At 43.2% G+C, this 12,268-nt stretch overlaps 1 protein-coding gene across 1 annotated transcript in view; it reads right to left on the reverse strand.

Annotated features, from left to right (window-relative positions):
• Positions 1-10,735, reverse strand: part of man2b1 (mannosidase, alpha, class 2B, member 1) — a 121,140-nt gene extending 110,405 nt beyond the window's left edge. Inside the window, exons 1-4 of the mRNA XM_084318130.1 lie at positions 10,620-10,735; positions 10,083-10,185; positions 3,392-3,565; positions 1,693-1,886 (exon numbers count right to left, since the gene is read on the reverse strand). Of these exons, the coding sequence (XP_084174256.1) occupies positions 1,693-1,886; positions 3,392-3,565; positions 10,083-10,161 (447 nt within the window). The 5' untranslated portion in view covers positions 10,162-10,185; positions 10,620-10,735. The remainder of the gene's footprint in view (positions 1-1,692; positions 1,887-3,391; positions 3,566-10,082; positions 10,186-10,619) is intronic.
• Positions 10,736-12,268: the final 1,533 nt, after the last annotated feature.

The raw sequence follows: 12,268 nt of genomic DNA on the forward strand, positions 1-12,268 counted from the left end.
AACTCGATAAACAACATGATTTGGACGTATATACCATTATACAAGCTGGAGATGGACCGGGTAAATCGACATCCCATAATGGTAAAATTTCTACTCTACGATGATCGCCCAACGGCGCGCGGAGACTGGGGTGAGTTTTAGCGTGTAAAATTAGCGTCTTCGATACTAACTGCTATTATCAACATTTGACCCACATTAGATGATTGGTATAACGCTGCCCACGGAATTATAAACGCCCCCTCGCCCATCCGGTCAACATCAGATGACGTGTAGTAACTTCTAGAAGTACGTCTAGTTGGAATTTTTTATATCGCGCTGATTGCCATAAAACTGTATTGCATCATCAATATAATGTATTTGGGGCTATAGATCACGTTCTGGAGAAAGCTGCAGAAAGAGATGAAAACATACTTATACATTAGACCATACTTTACTATGAATATGTGAATGAAAAAGTTTAACGTTGCTACACAATGAACAATACATATAGGACTTTGAATGGGCCCTAATAATGGCAATGTAGCAATAGAATTTAAAAAGTTATAGCCCTGCAAAGAAGGGGACTTTCTCCATAGACAAATAGAGCCGGCAACCTACGGTTGATAATGAATTTAACCCATGGCAGCCAAAGTGTTAACGTGTAGGCTACATCAACAGGCTGCTAGGAGCTAACGTTAGCTTTCTGAGTCTACATCAACAGTTAACATTACATAAGGTTTTAGCGCGATGTGGGCATTCCAGAATGGCGAGGATGCAAAGCATGTTAGACCATTGGACACATAGAAACTGTGCGACTCGCGAGAGAAGACGTTGTCACACAGCCTTCAAACGCAGGGCGGAAGAGCTAGTTTGCTTCTAGAATTGAAGGTCCGCTCTGCTCTGTTCATTATGAAATGACAATGGACCTGTCTCAAACCCTGCCCTCTTTTCTTGATCCTCCAATCACAACTGTCGCTTACCTCGGACAAACCAAGTTTGTCCGAGGTAAGCGACAGTTGTGATTGGAGGATCAAGAAAAGGGGCAGGGTTTGAGACAGGTCCATTGCACATTGACACGCCCACTACGCGAAGCCTCTGTGCTCCTAAATAATCGTTTCCAGTTGGCACATATCTATTTTTAGGGGAAAATACGAGTGAAATAGTCACTGTCGAGCCCTCATAATAATCGATCACATGTAATTCTTCTAGGTCGTGTAAACAAAACACTTTGTATAATAGATAAGTATTTCAGACTAAATAGACCTGTCTCAAACCCTGCCCTCTTTTCTTGATCCTCCAATCACAACTGTCGCTTACCTCGGACAAACTTGGTTTGTCCGAGGTAAGCGACAGTTGTGATTGGAGGATCAAGAAAAGGGGCAGGGTTTGAGACAGGTCCATTGTGTCCCTAGGACCCAATTTTCCTTTGAGGACAAGTTAAAAATGTCTCCCCCAAAAACACCACAATACAACTTTAACCCTTTAACAGTCTGTAGTGTGGTAGTGAAAGGGTTAACCTTCTGCAGTGTGGTTGTGGTAGTGAAAGGGTTAACCTTCTGTATTGTCGCAGCGAAAGGGTTAACCCTTTGGTACGTAGTGTGGTAGTGAAAGGGTTAAAAAAAAAATGGTGAAATCCTAAATATCGGCTGAAGAGACTAAAAGGAATTGGTGCACTTTAGTCTCTTTGTAAAAGCTTGACGGCCTAATGGCTACCTGTGCGAACATGGAGGCGTGCTCGCGGGCGTGTCCGAAGGGGTCGATGTGCCAGGCAACGCGGGGACGACCGCAGGGCCCGAACGTCTGGTTGAGGAACCTCAGCCCCATGGTCATCTGGTCGATGACAGCGCTGTAGTGGGTGGTGGCCTCGTCACTCATACACCAGCCACCATTCACAAACTCCAAACGACCTGGGAGAGAGAGAGAGAGAGAGATGAACGAAAGGAGAGAGAGGGAGGGAAGGAGGGAGAGAGAGGGGGAGAGCGAGGGGGGGGGGAAAGGAAAGCGAGAGAGGAGGGAGAGGGTGGGTAGAGAGAGAGAGGAACGAAAGGAGAGCGAGAGAGGGGGGGGGGGAGCAGAGAGAGAGGGGTGGAGAGAGGGAGGGAGGAACGAAAGGAAAGCGAGAGGGTGGGTAGAGAGGGAGGGCGGTAGAGAGAGAGAGAGGGTGGGAGGGGGAGGGGGGACAGAGAAAATATAGGAAAGAGAGTGAGAAGGAGGGAGGGAGGGGGGAGAGAACGAGGAACGAAAGGAGGGCGAGAGAGGAGGGAGAAGTAGTGAGAGGGTGGGTAGAGAGAGAGGAGGGGGGAAGGAGGAACGAAAGGAGAGCGAGCGAGGGTGGGTAGAGAGAGAGAGAGAGGGTGGGAGGCAGGGGGGACAGAGAGAGAGAGAAAAGATAGGAATGAGAGTAATAAGGAGGGAGGGGGAGAGGGAGGAGAGAGAGCGAGAGCGAGAAGGAGGGTGAGGGTGGGGGGAGGTAGAGAGAGGGGGAAAAGAGAGAAAGAGAAGGGGGGGTAATGGTAATAAAACATGAGAAACATCTTATTCATTGCCGTTTGAGAGAAAGGGGCTGTTATGCAAGGCCTTTCATGTACAATAAATGACACTTTCACACACCTATAACAAAAGGTTTACATGATGTTCATGAAAATAGAACTTGAACACCTTTTATGGTACTTTAGTAAAGTCAGAACACAATAAACTACTCAAAAATGTGAGATCATTTGAAAACAGAGATAATTTTTTATAAAGCCTGTGTGTATATGTCTGCAAATTAATATGAGAGATTGTGTGTGTGTGTGTGTGTATGGGTGTGTGTGTGTGAACATGTGCGTGAGTTTACAGGTGCATACACAGTATGTGTGTCCATCTATATACCCAGGGTTCCCACAGACATTTCTAAATGAAATGCACGGACTTAAGTACTTTTCCAAGCACTCTTTTTCATTTTCAAGGATGCCACTCAAAGGATACAATTCACTTTTAAATGCTGTTTTTTTAAGCATCTTCTTGGCCTGCTTGCCAGCTAGAGCAAGCTAGAGCATCACACACGAAGAAGAAATGAGGAAAAGCAGTTGGAGCGAGCGAGACAGCGACTAGTCAGATTTGATTAAAACGGAACAAAAAAAGATTTGTTGATTCAGAACAATTTGATCATGGATGAACAAAACATTCAATGCGAATAGTTGATTTGAATTTCAAGGACTTTATAAGCACCTTGTTAAAAAAATTGGCTGTTTCAGGAACTCCAGGCCTTGACTTTGTTTTGTAAAAAAATCAAGCACGTTAACCCTTTCACTACCACTGTACCAAACTGTTGACCCTTTCACTGAGACAGTACAGAAGGTTAACCCTTTAACCTTCTGTAGTGTGGTAGTGAAAGGGTTAAGCACTTCAAGGACCTTGTGCGAACCCTGACCTTCATTGACCAGTTGTTTGACCGTCTGCTGCATGCTGGAGCCCTGTTGCTTCCACCAGCGATAGAAGAAGGCCGTCTCCACATAGATGAACCTCCTGTCCGGGTTCTTCAGGAGCTGGTCCACCACAGAGTCCAGGATGTACTGAACACCTGCATGCTGGATGTCATTACGGTCTACACACACACACACACACAGGAGAGGCATCACAGGAGCGGGTACATTGGGTTTAAAGCGGAACCATCTTATAAATAGCCTTTTCCAGTGTTTAGCATTGTTTCCTAGCAATGTGGGGTTGTATCAACACTGTCTATGTCTCAGATTGTCATTTTTGTGCAGTCCTCCAGTTCAGATGAGACAAGGTCCTCCCCCAGTGAACTAAGCCGTTCTGAATTTACCATACCTGTGACATCAGCTCCTTCTGTGGTTGTAGCCACCGCCCACAATCAACAATTCGCTCAACAACTGAGCGAGTGGAAATAATGAGAAAGCGGTTTTAGACAGACAGACACTTGCACTTCCCCAAAAGAGAGAGAGGGAGAGAGAGAGACAGATAGAGAGGGAGAGAGAGAGGCTCATATGGAGCGATCTCTCCTCTGTCTCTCCCCGAGTCGCCCTGCATCGCGACTCGAGAAAGCGGTTTTAGACAGACAGACACTTGCACTTCCCCAAAAGAGAGAGAGGGAGAGAGAGAGAGAGATAGACAGATAGAGAGAGGAAGAGAGAGAGGCTCATATGGAGCGAGGGGGGGGGGGTATTTAAAATTTTTTTTTTTTTTTATTATTTTTTATTTAAATTTTTTCAGTCGGGCCACTGAACTTAGAAGCAAACCAGGAAAGTGTTTCTAGTTGCAGCAGCGCAATAGTTAGATAACCTAGGTGGGGAACAACGAGGAGATCACTGCAACTCACACAAGTTGGAGAACTATCTCTCTCTCTCTCTCTCTCTCACACACACACAAAAGGAGCCGCATGTGATTGGTGGAGGCGGGACCCTTACAAAAAACTGTTGTCGCTAATCATTGACACATGCTAGCCTGTAATAATCCCCCCCAGAAAAATCTACTTTGCATTTGATATATTGCAAATACTTGCCATCACACACTGGCATTTAAAGGGTTAGAATTATAAAATTAATATGTGGTGTTATGATCAGGGCTGAAGTTGAATAAAATATTGTATTGTTTTCAATCTGACATTACAAAAAAACTGAAAATCCATCAAAATCAGTGTTGTTGCTAATCATATTATGCTAGCCTGTTTTTTAACAATAATTTGTGATGCCATCACAAACACTGGCATTTAAAGGGTACAAATAAAAAATTCCTGCACCAGAATGCAGGAAATTAAGTCTTTGTAACAAAAATATTCCTGGTGGGGGACCCCCTGCTTAAAAAGTGGCCTGACTGGGGCTATATTTTGCACTATATTTCCTGGCCTGAATGATTTCCCCAGTCCGGCCCCGTTTAAAAGCCTCCATGCTTATTAGTGTGTGCGCGTTTGAACGTGTGCATGTTTCAACCATACATTTCCATTTATTAAAAAAATAAAAATAAAAATGTTTACCTCCTATAATAGTGGGGGTTGCGGCTCTCTGACCCCGTTATTTTTGGGTCGCGGCCTGAAAAGTTTGGGAACCCCTGCTCTAGAGTACTTGTTTAGAAATACAAAACAATGAATATATATATTTTTTAAACCTTACAGATGTGTTCCATAGACTCACAGGAATTGTGTAAAATTGCCCAAATAGTGAAAGAAATAGTAAGCAGGGCTGTACGCTAAGCTTTTTCACTAGGGGCACACTTGCCCCTAAATGAGAAATTTAGGGGCAAAAAATATTTTTTAGGGGCAAATTTTTTATATAATTTTTTTTTAATAAAATATATATATTATATAATCATACTTGTAGTTGTATTATCTGCGAGACATCGCCACCACGCAACAAGTCTAAATGCTCGCTATATGCAACCAGCTCCACTGTCTGTGTGTACTGACTGAGTAGCCTCCAGCTACGGCCAGGATTCTCCGGAGCTGCAGCTGGGCCCTATACTACACTGAGGCCGATGCGATGTGCATCTCGATACGGTGCCAACGATACGATACATTATCGATACATTTGAAGCACCGGGCGATGCGATATGATTCACCCCCTGTTGAGATACGATACGATTCGATTCAACAATGCGATTCGGGGCGATACGATGCGATTCAACACGATGAAAAATAATAATAATAATAAATACAATTTTATGGTATGACAGAGGATTTGGTTGTATTCCTTATATGCAGCTTATATTATTATTAAAAATAAAAGAATCTACTGTAAGACAATTTATATAAAAACTCTTGGGTGCCTAAGAAGACTTTTGCATAAACTGTCTTTTCTATCCACTTTAGCTAAAAACACACGAGAGAGAGAGAGATATGCCGTAATATTTTATGTTCTATTTTATGATGAACATTTTTGTATATACTATATTTTACAATGATATTTTGTATGTACTTATATCTGTTTGTAATCCATGTTTAATATTGCTTTGGCAACATGTAGAAGTACGTCATGCCAATAAAGCCATTTGTGTGTGAGACAGAGACAGACAGACAGACAGACAGACAGACAGACAGACAGAGAGAGAGTCCCCGTCTGAGCTGTCGTCGACAGTTGATGATGTCACACACTAGACTAGGTCACTAGGATGCGTCGTCTATACTTTCCGACGACCGTAGCTCCATTATGTCAACAACACGGAGGCAGCCAGCCTGGATGGATTGCATGAAGCGATATAATTAAGAAATGAATAACCAATAAATGTGAAGTTATCTTTGAACCCCTGTTGTCAAGCGTCTTCAATATACCCCCCCCTCCTCACTAATGGTACTGGTGTTGCAGAGTCACTTTAGTTAGAAGACACTAGTTTAGCGTTAGCTGAACGGCTAACTGGCGTTAGCCAGAGGCTACTAGCGTTAGCATGTTGAGCAATTCTATTCATGTCTCCTCGACTTCCACTGTTTGTTGATAACTGTGACGCGGCTCTCGCCTTATATGTAGTAGCGAAGCAATAGTATCTGCTGTGTGTGTGTGCAGTCACAGTGCACTGCTGACAAGTGGATGAGAGGAAATTATATCAATGCATCGGTTTTTGATGATGCAAAGACGCTACAACAAGATGCATCGCGAGTTCAGCCTGACATTTTGCCGACGCGGGGACATATTCCACCGGTACACTTGCCCTATCAGAGTGAGTGCTCAGTCGATTGTTCCCGCTGATCATACCTGCTGAGTGCTCACTGCTCAGCTCGCGTGAGTGACGTCATCACACGCCTTGGATAATTTAGGAGTGAAATGCGAATCCAAGGCTTGAAAGCACTACTCGCAAGCCCGCCCCCAGATAATATTTACCAATCGCAACGGCCAATTAAAGGGGCAATTCGCGATGATATCATCGCAGTGTACAGCCCTGGTAAGATAGTTCCCCTTTAAAAGATAAATGGTCTACCCAAGAGATAGTATTACAAAACCCTTATTCCTAAGGCGGTCCTAGATGTCATCAAATGACAGATAAGATATCAATGAAATCGAAGTGCATAGATTACACAGAGGAACTACTGGGACTTTGATGCATGCCGTAGCAGCCTATACTGTGGTTTTGCATGCCAAAACGAATGCGTTCACATGCACACAATGCAATTCACCTCTGCTTTTAAACATCACTCACAGCCATGCGTCAGGCACAATGATGACCACACAGGGCCATGGAATCCTTGTTATAAAGTGAGGTTGTAAGCATTTAAAAGCACTAAAGATATAAACAGTTGTAGAATAACGACTTTCCAAATAACGGATTGTCCAAACATCGGGTTATAATACGAAAGTGTCCTTTATATAGAAGTTTTCCGGTGCACGTTACAATCTACTTCACATACGCTGTCTTCAGTCGGCAACTTCAATCACTATAAATGGACACAGCAGGCAGTGGTTACTAGACACAAGGCATTCTGGGACTTTTATTTCTACCAACTAATGTGGCGACTAATGTAAATAATAGGATCTCTGACTATAATAAACAAACACTCTTCCAACCTTGCTTTCAAATGTGTAAACAATAATAAATATTAACATATATGAAATATAACTCAACATTAATCATGTAACCTGACCTATTAAGTTACAACAACAGTTCTTATTGTATACATGTGTTGGCCAATGTTTTACCGTGGTCAGTGACACAAAGCATACGACTGGTAATAATGTATATCATGATGTGCAATGATACATTTTAGCTTCTATTCTAATATGTTGTCTTGAAGACTAGAAACTAGCTAAATCTCCCCAGCTCTTACACCTCTCCTTCCAAAGAGGTGTTGCCTGTGTTAGTGCCTATGCTGACAGTTCTTTGGGGAGGTTGTTATCAACCAGGAAGTGTCTTCTCAGCGTTACACACAAGCACTAGCTATCTAAGTAACTCATATCACCCATGTGGGGGTCAGCCCTATGGTCCCACAGCCCCATGGTTGGGTGTAATTGGCTACCAAATTAAGAGAGAGGGGGGTAAAATCAGATACAAATGTATGAAAAAGGAAATGTGGGAAATAGGGCTGTGGGAACATTGGGCCTAATTTTGAGTGGGAGGGGGAAATCTTAGAAATGTGGGAACATGAGGGCGGTCAGGTGGCGTAGCGGAGATTGCGTTCGTCACCAACACCGGAGACGCTGGATTCGCCTGTTCTAATCCAGCTCACAGCTCCGGCGTTGTCACCAGCTTGGCTGGCCGTTCACACTAATACAATTGGCTGTATTAGAGGGTGGGAAAGCTGGCGGGGTGGGTCCGGGTCGCGTCTATATTAAAGGCAGCCCAAGAGTGCTTCCGCATTCGCCTGATTGGCCCCGATAACGCACGCAATGCGCATTTTCTTTTTTGCCACTCACTAATCACGGAAATGGAATACATATTTATCCAAACGAGGACCAGATTCACTCATAACGCCATAACGTTATTTCGCGGGTCCAGCTGTCAGAAACTGTACATTGTAACGTTATATTCATAACGTTATTTCGTGCGACTGTACATTGTAACGTTAACACAGCGCAGCTGTCAACTGTACTTTGTGACGTTATGTTATTTCGGGCATTAATAACATTATTTCGCGCGACTGTACATTGTAAAGTTAACACAGCCCAGCTGTCAACTGTACTTTGTAACGTTATGTTATTTCGGGCATTCATAATGTTATTTCGCGCGACTGTACATTGTAATGTCGACTGTACATTGTAATGTTAACACAGCCCAGCTGTCAACTGTACTTTGTAATGTTATGTTATTTCGGGCATTCATAACGTTATTTCGCACGACTGTACATTGTAACGTTAACACAGCCCATTGTGTAACGTTATGTTATTTCTGGCGTTTTATTCATAACAAACATTGACGCGATTCCGCCAACACATATGTAATATTAATAGGTTTTGCTCACAGAGAGATAGATAAATAAATAAACATAATCACGGTTATCTACCTCAACAACTGCATGTACTGTAGAAATGTATGTTTCAGTGCAGATAAAGGTACTGTACAAAATAACCTCTAAAACGCTGCTACTGTAGAATACACAAGCAGTTAGGGTGCGCTGTGTTAACGTTACAATGTAGCGTCGTGCGAAATAACATTATGAATAAAACGCCCGAAATAACATAACGTTACAATGTACAGTTGACAGCTGGGCTGTGTTAACGTTACAATGTACAGTTTCTGACAGCTGGGCTCGCGAAATAACGTTATGGCGTTATGAGTGAATCTGGTCCTCGTTTGGATAAATATGTATTTGCGATTAGTGAGTGGCAAAAAAGAAAATGCGCATTGCATGCGTTACCGGGGCCAATCAGGGGAATGCGGAAGCACTCTTGGGCTGCCTTTAATATAGACGCGTCGTACAGCGACTCCTACAGTTCGGTCGGGGCGCCTGCTCAGCGCGGATAGGATCTAAGGGGGGTAGTGTGATCCTTCCACACGTTACACCCTCTCAGTGAGAGTCCGCGCTGCCAGGTGAAAAGAAGCGGTTGATTGGCTAGACGTGTGTCGGAGGAAGCACATGATAGCCTCCACTCTCCCAGACCGACTGTGGGGGGTAAGTGCGCAGCGACCAGGAAGGGGATTGGGAATTGGCATAACGACTAACATTGGGATGGGAGAAAATCGGAGGAAAAAGATCAATAAAAAAAAATTAAAATAAAAAATGTGGGAACATATGGCTGTGGGACCATTGGGCTGTGAGAACATAAGGCCTAATTTTGAGTGAATTTTTTTTTAAATGTGGGAACATAGGCATGCTCCCACACAGACAGACAACATGTGATACAGTAGCTGCAACACAATCACTTTGCAATGCTGCACATTTCAGTTACACCACAATGATAAGAAAGAGGCTCAGAGTCCGCAGACTACAAACCACAGCCGTAGAGTGAGAACAGTCATCACTAGCCCCTTCACTGCCGCACACTGTTAACCCTTTCACTGCGACAATACACGTAAGGAACCCTTTCACTGCCACACAACAGCCGGTTAACCCTTTCACGGCGACCGTCGGTTGTGTGATAGAAAAGGGTTAACCTTCTGTCGTGTGGCAGTGAAAGGGCTAGTAAGCAAAAGAGGACACGAGTCAGCAGCGAGGGAAGGAAGTAGAGCTGCGAGTTACTGACCTCCATAATAGTACTGGTCCACGGTTTTGAGCCAGCCGACGTCATCGTGCGTGTGGGGGACCAGGTGCACGTTCAACATGTTGGGCTTGGTGGCATGGCATGACTACACACCAACACACACACAGACCGCATCATCAATGAGAGTTTGCTGCTCATCACTAGCTAAACACTAGCACCTATAATCAGCATTGAAATTATGCTGTGTTTACACACACACACACACACGCACACGCACACACAGCTGCTGCTGCTGCTACTACTACTACTACACCACCACGTCATTGCCGCTATATGAAGGTACAGCTAGTATTAAAAACACAAGGAAGCTATTTACAAACATGTATATTTGCGTTATGTTTGTCATCATTTCAAAAGCTCGCTGATGCTGCTGCGAAAAGGACAACAAAAACACGCCGCAGTGTTAATTAATAGTAATACGAAACGGAGGTGAGATCAGATGATACAAACTAAGCGTGGTGTGTAGCGTTAATGATATGTCTCAGATTTAACATACACCGGGATAGCAAAACAACCGACCTGGTATCCACAGGAGGCTGTCTCGTGGACATGCTGGCCGAGGGGAACGCCTGAAACACTACTTTGAATGAGCAAGAAAGTGACAGCAGCCAGCAACTGCAACACCACCGCCGCCATCTTGGGGGAAAAACACTAAAGTCATGTGACGTTTGTTTTTATTCAATAACGTCACGTGACAAAGTCCTCCCCACGTGGCACGAGTTGCCAAGTTAACCACGACCTCTTGGATACCTCCTCCTCTACAACATAATTTCCATATTTGATTTTGTTTATTTATTTGTGAGAATAAAGCCGGGCGCTGTCGGAAACACATCAGTATACAATAGTTCTACTTCAGGGACATTATTATGCAGTTTAATTGGCATGGCGTTTGATTGATTGATTGATTGATTGATTGATTGATTGATTGATTGATTGAAAATTGTTTTAACAGATTGCATAATGGGTACAATACAGTACGGCTCAATACACACAATTGTTAAGGGGATGCAGACCAGAGAAAGACTTTCGTCTTGTTTACATCAGGGTCCCCCCCTCAGACACACACACACACGACTTTGGCATTTTGGCAACTGAATTCTATTGGTTAGATTGAGTCGACATAGCCTTGATAAAAATATATAGGAAGGGCTGATGGCTGTTTTCTAGTAGTACAGGACTTGCACCTTCATTGCAGCCAAAAGACCATCTTCAGAAGGGAGAACGATTATGATATTGAGAGAGACCACCCAAAACTACACCTGAGTGTATTCATATTCACTCAAATCAGCTTTTAATCACTGATCATTCTTTGTATTTCTACTTTATTTTCCATACATGTCTTTTTCAGTAGGCCTATATAGATAATTGTGCAGTGTTGTTCTCATGCTTAAGCTAGTGGTTCGTATCCACTTCCATTTATCTCTGAATCTGGAGAAGATGGTAAGCACATTTCCCATAATGTTGGCGTGCTCCTTTAATGTGTTAAGCTTTAGCACATTCTTGTAATGTAATGTTTATATACTGTGCTCAGGAGAACGTTAGTGTGTGTGAAAGAGAGTAAGTAAGTAAGGATTCACTCAAAAAAAAATATTTGGAACTGGAGTGGAACGCTTTTCAAGAAACCCTTAAACTTACAGTTCTTACTTCATCGACTGCATACTCAACACGCTCTTAGATCCCTCCTGCTCTTTCTGATAGTTTCACACTTGCATACACCCTCTCACACACAACATACAAGCACTCATTCATCTTCATACTCGCACCTAGACACACGCATCTGTTTGCATACACATGCGCATGCACACACACACACACACACACACACACAATACACATATACATACACATACATTTCACCCCCCTACTCCTCCCCTGTAAATTTTTTTTTTACATAGGCTGTGCATGTGTTTATTTGTTTATGTGTAGGATGTGTTTTTGCTTTTTTTTGTATTCCTGTTGGGGCCTCTTGGACCAGATCGACATTGTAAATAAGAAACCTGTTCGTAATGTTTTATCTGGCAAAATAAAGGTAAAATACAAATAAAATAAAATTTGGACTGGTATGTCAAACTTCTGTTGATTCAGTTTATTGGGAACCAAGTTCAAAATGTAATTAACAGAAGAAGCAGCAGTCACACTGACAACACACCTCACAGTCACATGGCAGA

The sequence above is a fragment of the Notolepis coatsorum genome (assembly GCF_963971535.1).
Source record: "Notolepis coatsorum genome assembly, chromosome: 7".
In the NCBI taxonomy this organism is placed as follows: Eukaryota; Metazoa; Chordata; class Actinopteri; order Aulopiformes; family Paralepididae; genus Notolepis; species Notolepis coatsorum.